The 17,421-nt window shown below is 52.7% G+C and overlaps 1 protein-coding gene across 6 annotated transcripts in view; it reads left to right on the top strand.

Annotated features, from left to right (window-relative positions):
• LOC126572542 (potassium voltage-gated channel protein Shaker) overlaps positions 1 to 17,421 on the top strand; it is an 81,882-nt gene that overhangs the window by 23,948 nt on the left and 40,513 nt on the right. The window contains exon 1 of one of the 6 annotated variants that reach the window (XM_050231980.1): positions 9,925 to 10,066. The exons of 4 other annotated variants lie outside the window; for them this stretch is intronic. In XM_050231980.1, coding sequence (XP_050087937.1) covers positions 9,942 to 10,066 — 125 coding nt within the window. In that variant the 5' untranslated portion in view covers positions 9,925 to 9,941. Of the gene's footprint in view, positions 1 to 9,924; positions 10,067 to 17,421 lie in introns of those variants that run through there. One more of the 6 variants, XM_050231971.1, reaches the window with a different exon arrangement.

Here is a 17,421-nt window from a genome sequence, read left to right as displayed (position 1 = left end):
GGTGTCGGTGGATGGTATGTACGCGCAGCTGCTGCTCCTGCTGCTGCTGCAGCAAAGACGTGTTTGTGGCTCCATCGGTTAGAAAAGCCGCATCGCTCTACCCTCCACCCTACATCCCTTCTTCTCCTTCTCCCCACCGCTTGTTTCCTTCACCACCACCACCGTGGCATGGCATGCCAAAGGCATGTTGAGTTCTCAAGCGCAAAGTGGCCCGCCAGCCGCCGTCCGGCAGCCTTCTACTGCCATCTCTGATACCTCCACGGAATCACGTGGGTTTATCCTGGCACCAAAACGAGTGAGCTAGGCGGGGGGGGGGGGGAAAGGGGCGACGAAGCTACGGCGCTCGACAGACAGCTCAGCTTCTTCGTCTGCGTCGAAATCTCCACTTTCTTTCTTTTCGGAGGAATTTCGCTCGCCCTGGGGCGGCTGGTGGTGAACCCTTTCGAGGGGGGCAGAAGGGCCCCCCCCTTTTTTTTTTGGGCCAAACCTTTGCTGTGACCGGCCGGCCGGTCGATCGCGCTATTTAGGTGCACTCGCCACACACGCCACACAACTACACGGCGTCAGTGTGTCTTGCTGGCCAGACCACGGGGGGGGGGGGGGGGGGTATGACGAAAGGGATGAAGGTAGCGACGAAAGGGGTGGTAATTAAAAGCACCGCGGAATAGGGGGCGGGGGGAGGCCCTTTTGTGGAGCCGCAACAGCCCAGCGCCAGCAACATGGCGTGGGTGGGTAAGAGGGGGCAACGGGTGATCATAAACAAATACCAGCGAGCGCGCGTAACACGTGATAGCAACAACAACAACAACAACACAATAGCTCTGGCAAGAGCGAGGAAAACAAACCATACACCATACCAGGGGGGGGGGGGGGGGGCACACAGAAACACGCCACACCGCCACCCGTATGATAATTACAACCAAAAACCAGACACGCACGCACACACACCTACCTGCCCCGACCTGCGCCGCGAGCTGAAGTGGAAAAGAAAAAGAGAGAGAGAGAGAGAGAAAAAGAAAAACCGAGCGGCCGGAGAAAATCGATTCCGTTAAATGCCGTTTTGGTCGCCACTTTGGCCGCACTGTGTCGCAGAGAAGGAGAAAGGGGGGGGGGGGGGGGGGGGGGGTTGAGGAGCGAGAGGAGGTCCTAGTCCGAGGGTGGGAGGTCCGCCTCCGTTCCGTTCCGCTCTGCTCTGCTCTGGTGGCGACGATGGTGGCACAGCACACGCGTATCGCGGCATTGAACCCAATCGAAGTGAAGTGACACCAGCACTAGCACCACCAGGCGCCTCCATTGTCGTGGCGACACGACTAGTTAAGATGCTTCCAGTGCCAGCAGAGAGAGAGAGAGAGAGAGCGGGAGAGAGAGAGAAATGTCCTCGCGCTAGTAACTTCTTGGGTCCTAAGTGGAAGTGGGCGAAGAAGAAGAACAAGAAAAAAAAGGCTTTTCGGGGGGGGGGGTGGTGGGAAATTCCAAAATTTGCTTTGGCCTCCAGCGCAACACGAACCTGCCTCACCGCTGGCAGCGCTGGCAGCGAGCAGCATAAATTACCAGCCCTCCTTCTCTACTACTACCTTCCACCTTTTCTCCCCCCCCCTCCCGCCCCATTTACGGGGCGTCTTTGTCGCCCTCGTCGCGCTCGTCCTTCGGGCGCTTCGGGGGTTTTTTTCGGATGACGACGACGATGAACGGTGGCGCGGTGAGGCAACGCGCCATGCTGTGGCTGGAGCCAGCCCCGGCCGCTGCTATAAGCCTCTACGCATGCCCACGGCTCTGCTGCTGCTGCTGCTGCTACTTCATCGTTCATCGGCTCATCGAGCCCCTTACCTTCCGTTCCTCGGTCCCCGGTTCCATGCTGTGCGGAGGTTCTGCAGCACTAAAAGCAGCAGCAGCAGCAGCATTGAGATTACTCTGCTGCGTCAGTAGCTGGTCTCTCTCTCTCTCTCTCTGTCTGTCTCTCTGTCGCGCGCACGCCGGCACTCCTTGTGTGATCATCGAAGATTAATTATCGATGCTGGAGCTTGGATATGATTTAAAAGCTTCTGGCTGGCTGACCGATGCCTCCGGTTTTATGGGCCGGCCTTTGCTTTGCCTTTGTCCTGACAACGCAACAACAACACCACCACCCAATCAATCACTGTACACCGCGCATCCAGGGGGGGCTGATCGTCGACGGCCTGGCCTGGCATGCTCTCTCTCTCTCTCTCTCTCTCTTTCTCTTGCCATCTCGTCAGCGCTTTAAATCCTCGAGCGCGAGCCTTCGCGCGAGAAAACCGGTGGCACAAAATCGATATCCGAGTGTCCGGTTCCGTGACCAGCAGTAGCAGCTCCCTCACCCCCTTCACAATAAAAGGCCCTGGAAATGGGGGGGGGGGGGGGGGGTTCAATTGGAGAGGGTAGAGGAGTGTGGTGGGAGTTTCTAAGTGGCTCTAAGCGGTGAGGCACGGGACGGTTCGAAGAAGAAGAAAAAAAAAACGAAAGAGAGTGAGAGAGAGAGAGAGAGAGAGAGAGAGAGAGAGGGAGAGAAAAGGGGCAGCTGGCGAATCCGTTTAGCGATACAAAACAAACCGTCGAGGAGAAGCAGGTGAACAAGCGGAATGGGGTTGAACAGAAAAGAAAGGGTTAAGAAAAAGCGGGGGCGGAGGTGCTGATGGTGGTTTGCGGCTGTGCTGAAGGCACACAACAAACAGCCAGCGGCCATTCGGATCGCCCCCCCCCCCCTCCCCCCCGGGACCGGACGCTGCTGGATGCAGAGCGCAGTTTGATTTTTAATGACTTTGCGCGCCCGCCCTCCCCTTTCCTGTCCCGCCAGTCCACACAAAACACCCACAGTCGAAGCCAGGTGGGCTATCGATTGCCGTTTTTTTTTGTTGTTTTGTTCCCTCGAGAGCATCCCCCGAAAAAGGGGGGGGGGCCCGGTTGACAGACCCGGTGAGGTGAGGTGGCCGTCCTCACTAAAAACTGTGTCTCATGTCACCGCGCGCGCGAGAGAGAGAGAGCGAGAGAAAGGACCGAAACTTTGGTTTGGTTTTCGGCAGGCATTTCATCGCTCAAAACGCGGCCCATCAACCCCATAGCCCGGCTCCAACCGGCTGTGAGTGAGTGAATGAGTGTTTTGTGTGTGCCGCGCGAGGCCACAACAAACTTTGTGTCGGTATGTATGGGTCCGACGGCAGCTGTGTCCGATGCGACACTTGCAGGTGTAATTGCATTGCCCACGTCACCAGGGGGGGGGGGGGGGGCACGCAGTAGTAAGGTAGTAACAGTAGCGCGACCAACGAATCTTCTTCAACGGATCCTGCCTCCGCCACCAGGAGACCACCTGCAGGGGAATGCCGTGCGTGGTGGAAGGTTAACAACAAAAACAGATAAATAAAAAAAAGTACTGCTTGTGGGGGGATGGTGGATGGGGGGGGGGGGGGAATATTTTTAGATCCTAGGACCGAAGGGTGCCATTGTTTTCACCCCGCTGCTGGCTGCTGGATCGAGCATGTGAAGGACAACTCGTGGTTCCAATAAGGTCGGCCGGACCGGAACGGTCCGAGGTTCACAATAGGAATCGCCGGTGCCACCACATCAGCAGCAGCAGTAGCAGCAGCAGCACGAAAGCACGAAAGGCTCGTGAGAGAGAGAGAGAGGGTAGGGGGGGAAGAGGTCTCCGCATAATGGCAAATGGTTCTTTGTGCCAAACACGGGCCACCAAAGTCCCGTTCGTCCGTCAGTCAGGGCAGCTAGGCCACGAAGGACCATGGACTGCATGTCCTGCTGCAGCTCGACCACACATACATACACACACCAGAGCCGAGCAGAGGCTCTGCGAGCTGAGGGACTGCGGTGTGCAGTGGGGGACTGCTATTTGTGGATCGCACCGTAAAGCACCGCACCGCGATGCGCTTCTTCTTCCGAGAGAGGTGGTGCGGTAGAGGGTAGAGAGAGAGAGAGAGAGAGCGAGAGAGAGAGAGAGAGCGAGAGAGAGAGAGAGAGCGAGAGAGAGAGAGAGAGAGAGTCGTCGAGCTTAGCTGGCGGTGTATGTACAGGGTGCGCCTATCAGGAAGTATCCTATGTTAAACGTTGAATAACTCTGTCATTTTTCAATCGATTTTGACAAATGGGACAGTTTATGAAACTTAACTTTATGCCATTTTAGTAATGCATCACTTTACGTTAAAAAGGCTGACTGAAATCGTCACACTTTTTATTGAAAAAAAAATCGTTCAATAGTGAAAACTGCGATCGTCGGATTTGACGGCGCGGGGCTTTTTTCTGTGGTTCTATTTCTAAAAATAAGGTTTATTCCAACAAATCGAAGCCTGTGAAACAATTTAAAGCAAATATTGGAGCTGAAAATGCCAAAATAACTCCCAAAATGTTGTCAAACACAATGCAAAATGCCCGAAAAAGAGCCCCTTTTTTGTATGTCGATTGAAGGTCGATATCGTTTAGGCAAAATCATATTTCGAGTAAGGCACAATAAATGGCATAGAAAAAACCTAAATAAAACTGGTTCATTTTCTAAATTCGGTTGAAAACTGACAGAGTTATTGAACGTTTTCAAATAGGATGTTAGAACCTCCTGATAGGCGGTCGCACCCTGCATATGTGTGTGGTGCAGTACGCGCACATGGTGCTGTCGGTGGGACCGCCAATTGTAAGCCTTTGTGTCCTTCACAAGCGAAGGGAACGGGGGTAAAAAGGGGGGGGGGGAGGGGTGGAGAACATGCCATGGTTCAAGCTGCAGTGAGAGTTTTAGAGCTACTGCTGCAGCTTCCCGATACAGTGCACACCGTCCGAACACACATATGGAACACTGCCTGACCGAGAGAGAGAGAGAGAGAGAGAGAGAGAGAGAGTGAGAGAGAATTGTGCTGAACGTAGAGTGGACTCGCCACTTTGACCACTGGCCGGCCGGCCTGCACTGCCGTCCATCGTTCTAACATGCGATGCGATGCCCAGGCCCTGGGTAGGCTGGGAAGCCACTGGAGCTAACACGGTGCCGCGGTACGGGGTGGGGGGGGGGGGGGGGGTAATGGAGCGATCTCGGTCGAACGCAGCACTCGATGACATGCCGTTATTGCGGTGCGGTGTGTTTGTGTCGTCCACTCGACAGTGGAACACCCAAACAGGGGTGATTGTTGTGAAAAATTGAAAAATTCATCCCACCCCTAGGGGGGGGGGGGGGGGGGGGGGGCGGCTGCAACCCTTCCAACTCTCCCACCAATCGGAAGGATGTAAGGAAGCATTGTGCCCGATGGGATTATTTGTTGTGGTGGGTGGGGGTGTGGAAAGGATGATAACGGTGGTGAGGGTGCGTGTATAATTCATATGACAGGCGAGTCCGAGTCGAGGTTAAAATATTCACTCACTCACTCGCTGCTGCTCTAGCCAGGCGAGCGAAGGAATGCTGTGCCTGTGCCTGTGTCCGTTTTCAACCCCTTCCCCCTTCGTCCCCTTTGTTTGGCTCGATAGCTCGATCTCGACGGAAGGGTTCATTTGAAAAGCAGATCTCTCGGGATCTCTCTCTCTCTCTCTCACGCTCTCTTTTGCCAAATCGAACGCTATTACACTTTCATTCCCATATCTGAGTCATCCAAAAATCATACGCCCCGGTTCAGCGCCTATTCCACCTTCTCCTCCCCCCCGCTCTGTAATTTCAGTGAAGTCAGTCGGCTTCTGTTTAACACCACCAAACCTGCTCGTTCGGTTTCAGTCCATTCGCGCGATTGAATTCGTCTCCAATTCGGTGTGGCGACGAGGGTGTGTTAACGGACACGGGATGCCATTCTTATTTAAACATCCGCATGAAATATGTATCGGGTGAAGTGCCTCTGGGAAGGGCCGAATATAGACCAGGAGCCCACAGGTCCACCCTGGCCCACCCCTATTTTCCCCGTTTGCCTATCAGTGGCGCACTGCCGTGCCACGCAGGTGAACTACCCCGCAAGGCGGGTGAGGCGTGAACCACTTCGCTTCCAATCAATAGCTGCTCGATAAGTTTGATTGTCTGCGCTTGCAAAGCGGAATTTTTGGGGGGGGGGGGGGGGAAGCGGACCGAAGCGGGGTTCATTAGAGTCGAGCACGCACTGCCGCTCGCTGCATCGTCGGTCACCGGCACAAGCTAGCGCCACCAAGAACGATGACGGAGAAGAAGAAGAAAAAGAAGAAGAAGAAGAAGAAGAGAGGGAAAGAAGAATGAAAGGAAGTGCGGTGGCGTGGGTGGCGGAAACAATATAATCACTTCTTTGTTGGCCCAAGCTCCCCCTTCAGCACCCCAGGTATTGACAGGCTAACCTTCTAGGACGGTGCGCCTGCCTGGTGCTGACTGGTTCGATGACGTGCTGATGATTATGTCGATGAAAGCGATGGGGAGAGAGAGAGAGAGACGGAGAGAGAACGAGAGAGAGAGAGAGAGAGAGAGAGAGAGAGAGAGAGAGAGAGAGAGAGAGAGAGAGCGCACGCGGTTGAGTGCCGATCGAGAGGAATTTTAATTTAATTTGGCGCGCGTCCATCGACCAAAAAGGGCAAGTGGGGTGCTCCTGTTGGTGGTGGTGATGATGTATCGCCGTCACGTTATTGAGCCCAGGCCATCGTGTCTCTCGATCATGCGTCCACGCGTCACGCGTCGCCAGTTCTTCTTCCTGGTTTTTTTTTTTGGTGTGGCTGCTCTCGGCACCCTCTAGTGCCTATTGTCCTCGTGGATCGTGTCACACCCTCGGCAATTTTCCTCTTTCTTCTCGTTTCCACACGTCCGCGCGCCCTGTCTCTCTTGCGAGCTCAATTCGCTTCTGGCACTCTGGTCCGTTTTGCCATTTGCTGTAATCAATACTTGTCTTTTCCCCCCCCCCCCCCCAGCCGGGGCTTTGCCAACATCATGTTGGCCACGTAATTACTGAGAGGACAGCAGCCAGCCAGCACCAGCAGCAAGCGAACGGAATGACATTTCAACCACTTCGGACCAAGGACCAGTGGGAGCTCGGCCAGTTCCACAGCAACGCCTTAAAAAAAAATAAATAAAAATGAAGGGATGAAAAGGGCTGCTGCTGCTGGTGCTGGTGCCAGTGCTGCTGGCCGGCCGTCTTTTGGTGCCAAACACATGTATGTGCCCGGCATCGGCGGTCTTTGGGGCGACAGAAATGTCGCAGAAGGCGGTGCAAAGAACGCGAACGTGCGTCCGTCCGTTCGTTTAACTAGGCTGTACTCACCACCACCACCACCACCACCACCAGCACTCTACCAACCACCGAAAAATAAAAAAAAGAAAAAAATCAACCCCTTGGTTTGCGAGCCAAACTGCAGCGGTAACATCACGTGGATAACCGATTGGTGCAGTAGTGCAGCCCCCCCCCCCCCCCGGTTCCTCGCGCGGGATCGCGTGCTGCGGTCTCCTACTACCCCTAACTCTCCCGTTTCCTTCCCCATTCACCCCCCTGGTTTGCATGCGAGCGAGCGAGCGCAGCGCAGCGCCAGAACCGAAGACGGAAAAAGTGTGGGGAGCTCGGGGAGCTCGGGTCCCGGGTTAGTTCTGCCGTTTGCTCCAACTCCAACGGATGATGAAAGACAGCAGTAGTGGCAGCAGTAGTGGCAGCAGTAGTGGCAGCACTTGGCAGTAGTAGTAGTAGCGACCGACCGAGCAGGATGGCGTGGTCGTAAAGGAGCTGTGCAAACTGGAGTGTGGTGCCCCGAGGTGGACGGTGTCCGTCGTTCATCGTGTTGTTGTTGTTGTCATTTGGTCAGCGGGGCCCCCAGCAGGATATCGGAGCACGGGGATGTTGAGTTTCGTGGCTTTTACGTTGTTTCTCGTTCCGGTTCCGCATATCCTTATCTCATCTTTTCTTTCACCGCCTTTTTGGTGCGCCGCAATATCAGGTGCGTGGCGCTGGCTGGCGTGCCTAGGATGTGTGCTTAGTGTGTGAGCGAGTGCAGGCTTGGGTGGTCCCGGTGGCAGCAGCAGCAGCAGCAGCAGCAGCAGTAACAATGTTTACCAATAAATATCTGTGATACAGCGAGATGAACCCCGATCAACCGGAACCGACCGCTAGGCAGCGTGGGAAGAGCGACGCCACACTCTCTCAACACTAAAACAACCGAAAACCCAGCAACTAAAAACCGAGCTGCATGTAGCTGCACGTGTCTGTCTGTCTGTCTGTCTGTCTGTGTGCGTTGTGTATGTGTGCCCGGGGTGGTGGGTGAATATGTGCGTGCGCGCGTGCGATCCTGTGATTCCCTGGCAGTCCGTCTAGGGGGAGCGAGGCCCGAGTAAGAGGTGGTTAGGTGGTGTGCAGCGCGTGTCTGTTAGTGATTGTGTTTTGTGCGGCTACGGGTAGAACGACGGGCACGGGCGAGACACACACGATAAGAGGACTGGCGCGATCTGCAGCAAGGCAACGTGATCAACGTCTGCAAAAGGAAGAAAGCGAAAACGGAAAAGAAAAAGGAAGAGAGCGAGCGAGCGAGCGCGTGAGAGCAGTGGCGCAGTGGCCCCGTCCAGCCAGTGTGGTGGTGGAGCAGTGTGCATCGTTTCGCACCTTCCCTCGCACCTCGCCCTCGCATACCCTGCCACTAGCGTGTGCGCGCTCTGGTTTAAGGCCGGAAGGAATTTTTGGCCGAAAAAAAAACAGGAAAAAGCTTAATAAACCCTGCTGCTTCACCTGCGATCACCACTGAGTGGACGGACAGTGTGGGCAAACGGTTAACCACTCAGGGGAGCGAAGCAAGGAGAAGGAGCTCCCCCCCCCCCTCATTTCCTCTTCTAAACCAAATCAAACCTGACCACGGCTTCTTATTATACAATACCTTACAAGCAACGCAAGCAACGCAAGCAAAGCAAGCATAAGAGATAGGCAAAAACGGAATAATAATTGCAATTTGAAAGCTTTAAAACGTATCATTACCGATCTGTATTAATATATATATAAAGATATATGTATATGTATACACCTATGAGCGTGTGGTCTACACTTGTCTGTACACCTTCGATATATCTATACATAAATAGCAGAGCCTATGACGCCAGCTCCTTACCACTTAGCTAAACAAAACAAAAAAACAAAAAAACAAAAATACAAAAGAGATGCAACGGCAGCAGCAGTATATTGAGTAAAACGCAACTTTCGGTGCTTCAACTAACTAGCAATCGCCTCACGCCCCCACGGCCCCCAGTAATAGTGGAGGGGGGCACAGCACAGCCATAGGTGTGCCGTTGGACCAAAAGCGCAGGACCAACGCAGATCACTCTTGTGAGTGAGCCGAACGATCATGCGAGCGATCACACATCCCGTCCATACGCTTTTTATGCTGATTTGCGGAGCGAGCGAGCCTGAAGAGGGCAGAGAATAGAGGAAGAAGAAGCAGAAGCTGAAGAAGAGGAAGAAGAAGAAGAAAGGAAGTCCTGTAACGAAGCACACCAGCCAGCCAGCCAGCCAGCCAGCCAGGGGAGAGCGTGAGCGCGGTGTGGCACCTGAGGCGCAGAGTTACATAAGAACGTGGCCAGCCAGCACCTTTATATGCCGTCCAGCCACGACCAGCCACCGGGAGGAAAGTGTTGAAAACCGGAGCGTGGAGTGGACCCCGCGCTTTTTTTTTTGAGAAGGGGAATTTATAAAGACACGATAGGAAGAAAGAGAAGAAAAGAAAAGAAAGAGAGAAAAGTAAAGTGCCTCGCCGAAAAAAACTTTCGCTTTTCGTGAAAACGCAGTGTGCCGATGCGTGTGTAGTGGTTGTGTGTGTGTGTGTGTGTTTGGTGGTCGTCGACGGTTTCTTTCTTTCCGGCCATGCTACCGTCGTTGCGGTGTTGCGTTTGGTGGAGGCACCAGCACGCGCACGGTCACGGATCACGGTAGAAAGAGAGAGAGAGAGAGAGAGAGAGCCGGGACGCGCGACGCACGAGCACGGAAACGCACGGTGGGTGGGAGACGGGCGGGGCGGAAACCCGGTGATGAGATAAGATGGCCGCGGTGGCCGGTCTGTACGGGCTCGGCGACGATTCACGCCACCAGCGCCAGCGGAGACAGCAGGCGCAGCAGGCGAACCAGGACAAAACCGACAAGACGCCGGACGGGCTGAGCGAACCGTAAGCGACCTCCTTGCGAGCCCTTTCTTTTACTTTACTTCTCCAGGACGTAGGACGTGGTGATCGTCTTTTTTTTCTTCTTTACATTATTATTATTATCTCCCCATTCTTCTTTGCCCTTTTTCTTTATCGAAATATCATTCACCCTCCCCCAAACAAGGAGGATTTTTGGAGGGTTGTGGATCGATCGTAGTAATCCGTTGACGGTAGTAATCCGTACTAGTTGTTGTCGTAACATATACATTAATACCATTTGCACCGTTTCTTCCACAACTCTCGACGTCTGGTGTCTGGTGATCTTGACTCTTCGCTCTCTCCAAAAAGTTGTCACCTGTTTCCCGTTTCTTTGACTTCTGTCAATGTCTGTTATTGTTAACACAACATCTGTCAAGTTATTGGGGTTGGGATTCTTGTGCATCGATTATGAAGAGATCAACTAGCAACTAGAAAGAGAGCGGAGGGAAAGGAAGCGGTCCGCAGGTGATCTCGCATCGTCGCCGCCACCGCCGCATCTTCGATCTTTCGTTACTTCGCTACCAAAGCTTGGAACTCCTTAAATTTGGCCGCATAAAACAGGGCACAGCTCAGGCCACAAATAAGCTGGAAACACATGGAAAAGGGGTCATATTGTAGGTATTTTATCTGGCTATCCATTAAAAAAATTGCGATTAAATGATTGGGTTACGTTGCGTATTAATTTACGCACTTTTGGTTTTAATGCGACACATCATTTGCTGCACAGTCGGTGGAAGAAGTCTCATTCAGGCCATTTTTCCCCTCCATTTATTATATTACAGCTGGAATTTTAATCATTTTACACTGTTTCTTTAGTTGTTTTGTTCTATCACAGCCCAATATAATTTTATACTGGGGGCAATTTGCCTGTTTAAAGGATTGTTGGTATGAAATCAATGCAATGTTGTTTCGAAACTAATTTATGATCTCTCTGCGGTAATGGAAGCTTGACAAGTTGCGCCAGAACTTAAAGGGACCTTTATGAGACTTAATAAAAGGTAGAAGGATCTTTTCCAGGCATTCTTATTTGCACAAATGGCCGTTCATGAACTCTCCCGTGATGAAATCTTTCGTTTTCAAACCACAACTGCAGAGAACGCTTGCCAAATCAGCAGTTTACGGGCGTTTTTATCTGCGCAAATGAACTAAAACCTTCCTATTGTATTCCCTCTATGATTGTTAGAGTCAAATTTGCCTCCCGAAATGCAGTTTTACGTGCGTTTTTACTCCAGTCATATTAAGTTTCATAGTGAATGTGCAGACGATGTTTTTTACCTTCGTGTGCCATCCGCGATAACTTTTAAAGGTGTGGTTCGATTTTGGCGCATTTTTTATCACTAAAAGAGAAGACTATAACCTTTAAAAAGACACCAACAGAGTGGAAAAGCGATCACTAGAAGCGCTGCAGTGAGTAGAGAGAGAGAGAGAGAGAGAGTGCGGCCAAATTTAAGGCGTTCCAAGCTTTAGTGCACGCATGCAAAGCGCTCGCGGCCACGATCACCGCCGGGACCGCACCGCCGTTGACGTCAAGCGTTGGTGAATGCGGCCACGGTTCTAGGCCACCACCATCGCCTAGCATAAGTGAGTGTGAATGTCTCCTCAAGAGATCAAACGTCGTGCACCGTCGTCTCGCCTTCGACGCGCTCCCGATTCGCGCTTGTCTGGCTGCGCGGCTGGCGGCCCAGACACACCCCGGGGCCAAACCAGAAATTAGGGTGAGAGTGAGAGAGCGGATGCGGGGAGTGGAAAAGAAAAGAGCAAAACAAACGAACGCGTGTGAACGCGCTGGTGGCGAACACTTAAAATAGACAAAACAAAATCCAACCCCAGGGGCGGCCGCCTTTGCTGCGAAGGTTCGTCATCGCGTCACAGCGCGAAGCGATAGTTGGGCAGTTCAGGTTTCGTATTGACACCGAAGCGAACGGCGCGGTGCAACCTTTCTGTTCAAGTTTGTATGTTTCCGTTATTTTGTGGGCAGGGGGGGGAGGGCGTATGCGTTGCAGCTGCGCCACTGCTCTGTCCTGACCGACATCTGTTACTCAACCATCAGCGCCAGTAGCTGCCTTTCGCTATTTCATGGTGCAGATGCGTTGACCACTACTGATTCTTTCATATGACGGTGGTGGCCGATGCATATTGCGGTATCCAAACAGCAGAACACTCAATAATCGTAGCACAGCGTCTCGAGCATAGGACCTGCTCGAAGGATGCGCGTCCTAAACGGAAAAGCTCCAACGCGACGCGCGAAAAACGGGAGCAAGCTTTTCGAGCAGCGCTCGCTATAGTTCCAACCGTTGCCACCGGAGGGCGAGCAGAGAGAGAGAGAGAGAGAGAGAGAGAGAGAGAGAGAGAGAGAGAGAGAAAGGACACTTTGTTAAGGGATGAAAAGCTTGCTCGGGTCACGTCGATAAAGTTGGTTAAAGCTTTCGCGGAATCAACAGGACCAAGGACCCAACCGATGCCTCTCTCTCTCTCTCTCTCTCTCTCTCTCTCTCTCTCTCTCCCACTCTCTCTTGCACTCTATCTCGCAGTCTTCACTACACAAGGGTTGCCGGACGTAAGGGTAAGGACCACATGCGCACGAGCGCCCGATCCGTTGATGTCGCACAGTCTCTCTCTCTCTCTCTCTCTCTCTCTCTGTCTGTTTATGCTGTCCGCCGCATGATGCGCCTGTAGTGTTCGCTTTCCCGGGGGGGGGAGGGGTGATGCCCGGAAAGGGGAGTTGTTGGTTTTTTTTCTTTTTGTTCCTTTCATTTAGGATCGTCGAAGGTCCTTCCGCATAACGCATGCCACGTAATGTTGCGTGGATCACGATGCGTGGGAAGTATGAAGCTTATCACCGATGTGCCACCGATTCCCCCCCCCCCCCCCGGCCCTTCCCGTTGTGGTTGTTGACAAAAATCGATGCCAACGATGGCAAACGATGGTGGTGGGGGTATCCGATCCGTCGCGCTATTATTAGGGGCACTAAAGGCTGCCACATACACCAACATGCCCCCCCTTGGGGGAGGCTAAAAATAGTCTCCTCATCCACCGAACCCTTTCTTGCCTCGCTCTCTCTCTCTCTCTTGGCCGTAGGTGATGGCGCCGCGACAGCGAGAGGGAAACGTGTCCCTCCTTCTCCTCCGCGCTCTCGCTTTCCACCCCGTTTATCTCATTACGGTCGCACCGTGACACTGGGGCGCGACAGCAGCAGCAACAGCAGCAGCAGCAGCAGCAGCGGGCAGAATTGTCTGCCAAACCAAACCTGCGGGCTTGCGGGCTCCGCGCCAAAGACCCACCACGGAACGGAACAATGTTGCAGCTACTCCGTTCTGCAGTTCCTCTCCCTCGCTCACTCTCCACTTTCCTCCCTTTCTCCTGATGTCACGCACCCTTTTTCGGAGGGGGGGGGGGGGTACACAATGTTTTGACATTTCGATGTTTTTTTTTTTTGGGGGGGATTAATGCGCTGCTGCAGTGCAGCAGTCGCCCCAACTTTACTTGCTCACACCATCATTATCAACGTCATCGTCATCAGCTTCATTCTTTGCTCGTTTTTTTCTTCTTCTTTTTCTTCTACCGAACATCTAGCGTGCAAATAATCGCGTCGCACGCCCGTGTCCTTTAGCCCTTTTCATTCATCACTAGGCGTGCCCCTCAAGGGAAAGCTGGGAAAGTGGGATACGAGGAGAAGGGAGAAGGAGAGAAAGAGGTGGCTTGATGGTGATCTCATCCGCGCCTCCTCTTCTTCCTCCTCGTCTGCACACTCACTTCGCCGGCACTTGATGGTGCTCATTTATTATTACTCAACGCCCACTACCACTTCCCTAGTCCATTCCTTCACACCCCTACGAAGAGGGGGGTCTTCACACAAGATATCGTGTCGGATGATCGATTTCATGCACTTCACGGCAAGCCAAGCCATCCCGAGCATCGCGGCGCGGGTGTACGAGTGTTTACAGGGGGGTGAGTGAGGAGGGACATGAACGGAACATGAAAAACGATCCAAAACACGACTGCGACGATCACCGTCGTCGTGCGCGAGCAGGGTTTTTATTAAGGGGGGGGAGGGGTGCGCACGCGACACGCGACGCTCTTTCAGTCTCTCTCTCTCTCTCTCTCTCTCTCTCTCTCTCTCTCTCTCTCTGTCGCGTGTGTGTCTCTATGGTTTGATTGTGTTAAAAATAGTTCAACCAAGCGACCTGCCAGCCAGCCAGCCAGCCAGCAGATGATGATGATGATGATGATGATCATGGGCAGGGGGAAAGGAAGCGAGCATCACTATGCCATTTGGGATTGGTCGTATGGTTCGTGTGGGGGTGGGGGGGGGGGGGGGGAAATGATTTTTGGAAAGCGGACACAGCTATGCACTGGTGACCCTGACGATCTAGCAAACATTAGGGAGCAGCATTAGGGAGCATTGGTGAAGTCGAAAGAAAAGAAAAAAAAAAGGAAGAAAAAAAGCGACACACCGGATGATGGTGGTCGGTTGCACGCCAGCCTGTGTTTACGTTGTCGCTTGGAGTGCGCCCTGCCGGTGTCCGGTTTTTTCCTATGCACCTCCACATTTCCCGGCTCGCAATGGAGACGCCTGGTATCTCGTGTAGCACCGTCAATCTCGTTTGAGAATGGTGCCGCGAGCGAAAGACGCTTTGGTTGCGCGAACATTCCGTCTGCCAGCCAGCCAGCCAGTCAGCCAGCCAGCCAGCGAGCGAACCAGATGCGTAAGTGCAGTTGGGATTTGCTGGCGGAAACGTAAACACGAGACAGGGAGTGCCGGTGTGTGTGGGTGCACCATTACCGATCCCGCTGGTCGCCGTCCCTGGCGTTCGCAGTGGAATGTGCGTTGCGCCCGTTGTCTGCGATGCGGAGTGTTGATCGCTGGTTCAAGGGAGAGCAGGGCGAGGCAAGGGAGGGCTCCGTACCAGCTGATTCAATAGGTTGCAATCGCATTCCTTGTAAGAGAACAATTTTATCATTCTCGTTTGTTGCAGTAAAGTGGCTGCTTATCGCGGCTGCGAAGACACTAGCCGACAGGCAGAGATCGTGAGAGAGAGAGAGAGAGAGAGAGAGAGAAAGAGAAAGAGAGAGAGAAAGAAAGAGAGAGTATTAGAGGAACATCGCCGTTATGGCATCGGAAAATTTACAATATTGTCGCTCCATTTCGTTTGCTTCCGTAAATTCGCTTTTGTTTTTTCTCTCTCTCTCTCTCTCTCTCTCTCCCTTTCTCTCTGTGTCTTTTTTGTTTCCTCTCTTTTATTTCCTCATTCGCTCTATTTTTTTTGCAACTCTCCCATGCTATGAGCTGGGAACATTCGGCTTTGATCGGTAAAGAGGTATTGACTGATTATTTTCAATGTACAGTGTGACAATTTCAGTCCGCTCTCTCAACGTGAAGTGATGCATTACTAAAATGGCATAGACTGAAGTTTCAGGAACTGTCCCATTTGTCAAAATCGATTGAAAAATGACAGAGTTACTCAACGTTTACAAAAGGAATGCTTCCTGCTAGGCGCACCCTGTATATAGCTTATCTCTGCTGTGTCCAATTCACTTCACAAATGCTCTACAAAATCATCTCTTTTAAAGGGGAATAGAGAAAGGGAGATAGTGTGTGTCTTTCATAGACTGAGAGAAAGAGAGAAATAAAAAGAGACAGATAGGGAGATAATTAGATAGAACAGGATAGAGAGACAGAGCGGAAGCAATGGAATGCTTTGGATACGAAAAATCGCTGCAAGTCAGGCTTTGCAGGAAGGAATGAGCAAGATATATTAAAGAGAGAGAGAGAGAGAGAGCGAGAGAGCAGCGCGGTAGCAAGGATACTGCATTATAACACGATACGCCAGTACGCTACTCGCTGCCAACATCGTCGTCGTCTTTGTTGTCGTTGTTGGCTTGTGGCTCTTCCTTTTCCGATTGATTTCCTTCCTTCACACACAGAAACGCATGCAGCTCGGCGTGGTACGTAGCGCCTATGACCTTAGCGCTTTCGCCATTCGCCAAAAATGAGACAATGTTTTGACAATGTGTTCCTTCGGTGTGCTTCTCGAAGAAACAGCAACACGACGACGATCGGGGTGTGGCCGGGGAGTTGAGGGACAAGCCAGATGCAATCCGTTACCTTCGTTGCACCATCGTTGCACCAGCTTTTGATGCATTGTGTCACCCTCTACCGCACGTCAGATTCTCTGGGACGGCTTTTTTGTTATTTTCATTAAATGAACCGCCCGTAAAATGGCTACCGTGTGCCGTTAAAAAGCTACATTGTGATGTAGAGTGGCGGTGAGCGGTTGTTTGAAGCGCAACAGTCACAACAATATCAATCACACACCAACACATACGGGCTAGTGGAGGGCAACTGACTGACTGACATGCGACAGTTGCAGGCACGCACCGCAGGCACGCGTCGTGCGCGCGCTGCGTTTTGGTGGCGGGCGAAGCGAAGGGAGCGCGCAGACACCATGATTGCTTTGCGTGTTACTATTGTGCGCGACGTAGCAGGGTGATGCCCCACCCCCGCCATCCCATTCTTCTCCGAACAGGTCTAGCAGGTCCATTTCCCGCGGCACCACGCCCGTGTCAGTCGCCCGGCGTGCCGCCGCCGAAACCATGACCATTGGCAACGGAAAGAAGCCGAACAGAGGGGAGAGCCCGCTCGCCCGCTCGCCTGTTCCCCTTTTGTGCAACATCTCCGGGACTTTTCTGGGACTGCCTTGGTGGGGGGACCTTGACCGACTGACGACACCGGGCTTCCTGCTCCTCCCGTTTGCTTCTTGCTGCTGCAGAGAAAGCGGTTTCTCTTCGCTGGCAACTAAACGCAACGCATTGGCGGCATCGAAATCATCAACCAACCGACCCCAAATGGTTGCCTTAAAAAGCCCAGCTTTCTTTTTTTGTTTTTTTGCAATAACAAGAGAAGGGAGAGAGAGAGAGAGAGAGAGAGAGAGACTCGAAAGAATGTTGGGGCCCTCTGATCAATACCGCGAATCTTTGGCCAATTACCACGAGAGCGCGAGCAGGGAAGTTGAGGTGTTAGAGAAAGAGATAAAAACAAAGAACAAGCGAGAGCGTGAGAGAGAGAGAAAGAGCATGGTGGAGGTGATGGCAACCCTTCAGGTTGCACGGGATTTCCCGGATGGAGCACTGGAACACACGGATCGCTGTGTGCTGTGTGATGTGCGCTAATGCGAGACATTTCTCGGCCAAAGTCCGTCGAGGTGTGTTGTTTTGTTGCTGCTGCTGCTGCTGCTGTTGCTGCTGCGAGCCAAAGAGCAAGAGTTCAAGAGAGAGAGACAGAGAGAGAGAGAGAGAGAGCGAGCTAGCTTCGAGACGGACGGCCTGCGGTGGATTGTGGA

This window comes from Anopheles aquasalis, chromosome X (assembly GCF_943734665.1).
Source record: "Anopheles aquasalis chromosome X, idAnoAquaMG_Q_19, whole genome shotgun sequence".
In the NCBI taxonomy this organism is placed as follows: Eukaryota; Metazoa; Arthropoda; class Insecta; order Diptera; family Culicidae; genus Anopheles; species Anopheles aquasalis.
This window is presented reverse-complemented; position numbering and strand designations above follow the sequence as displayed.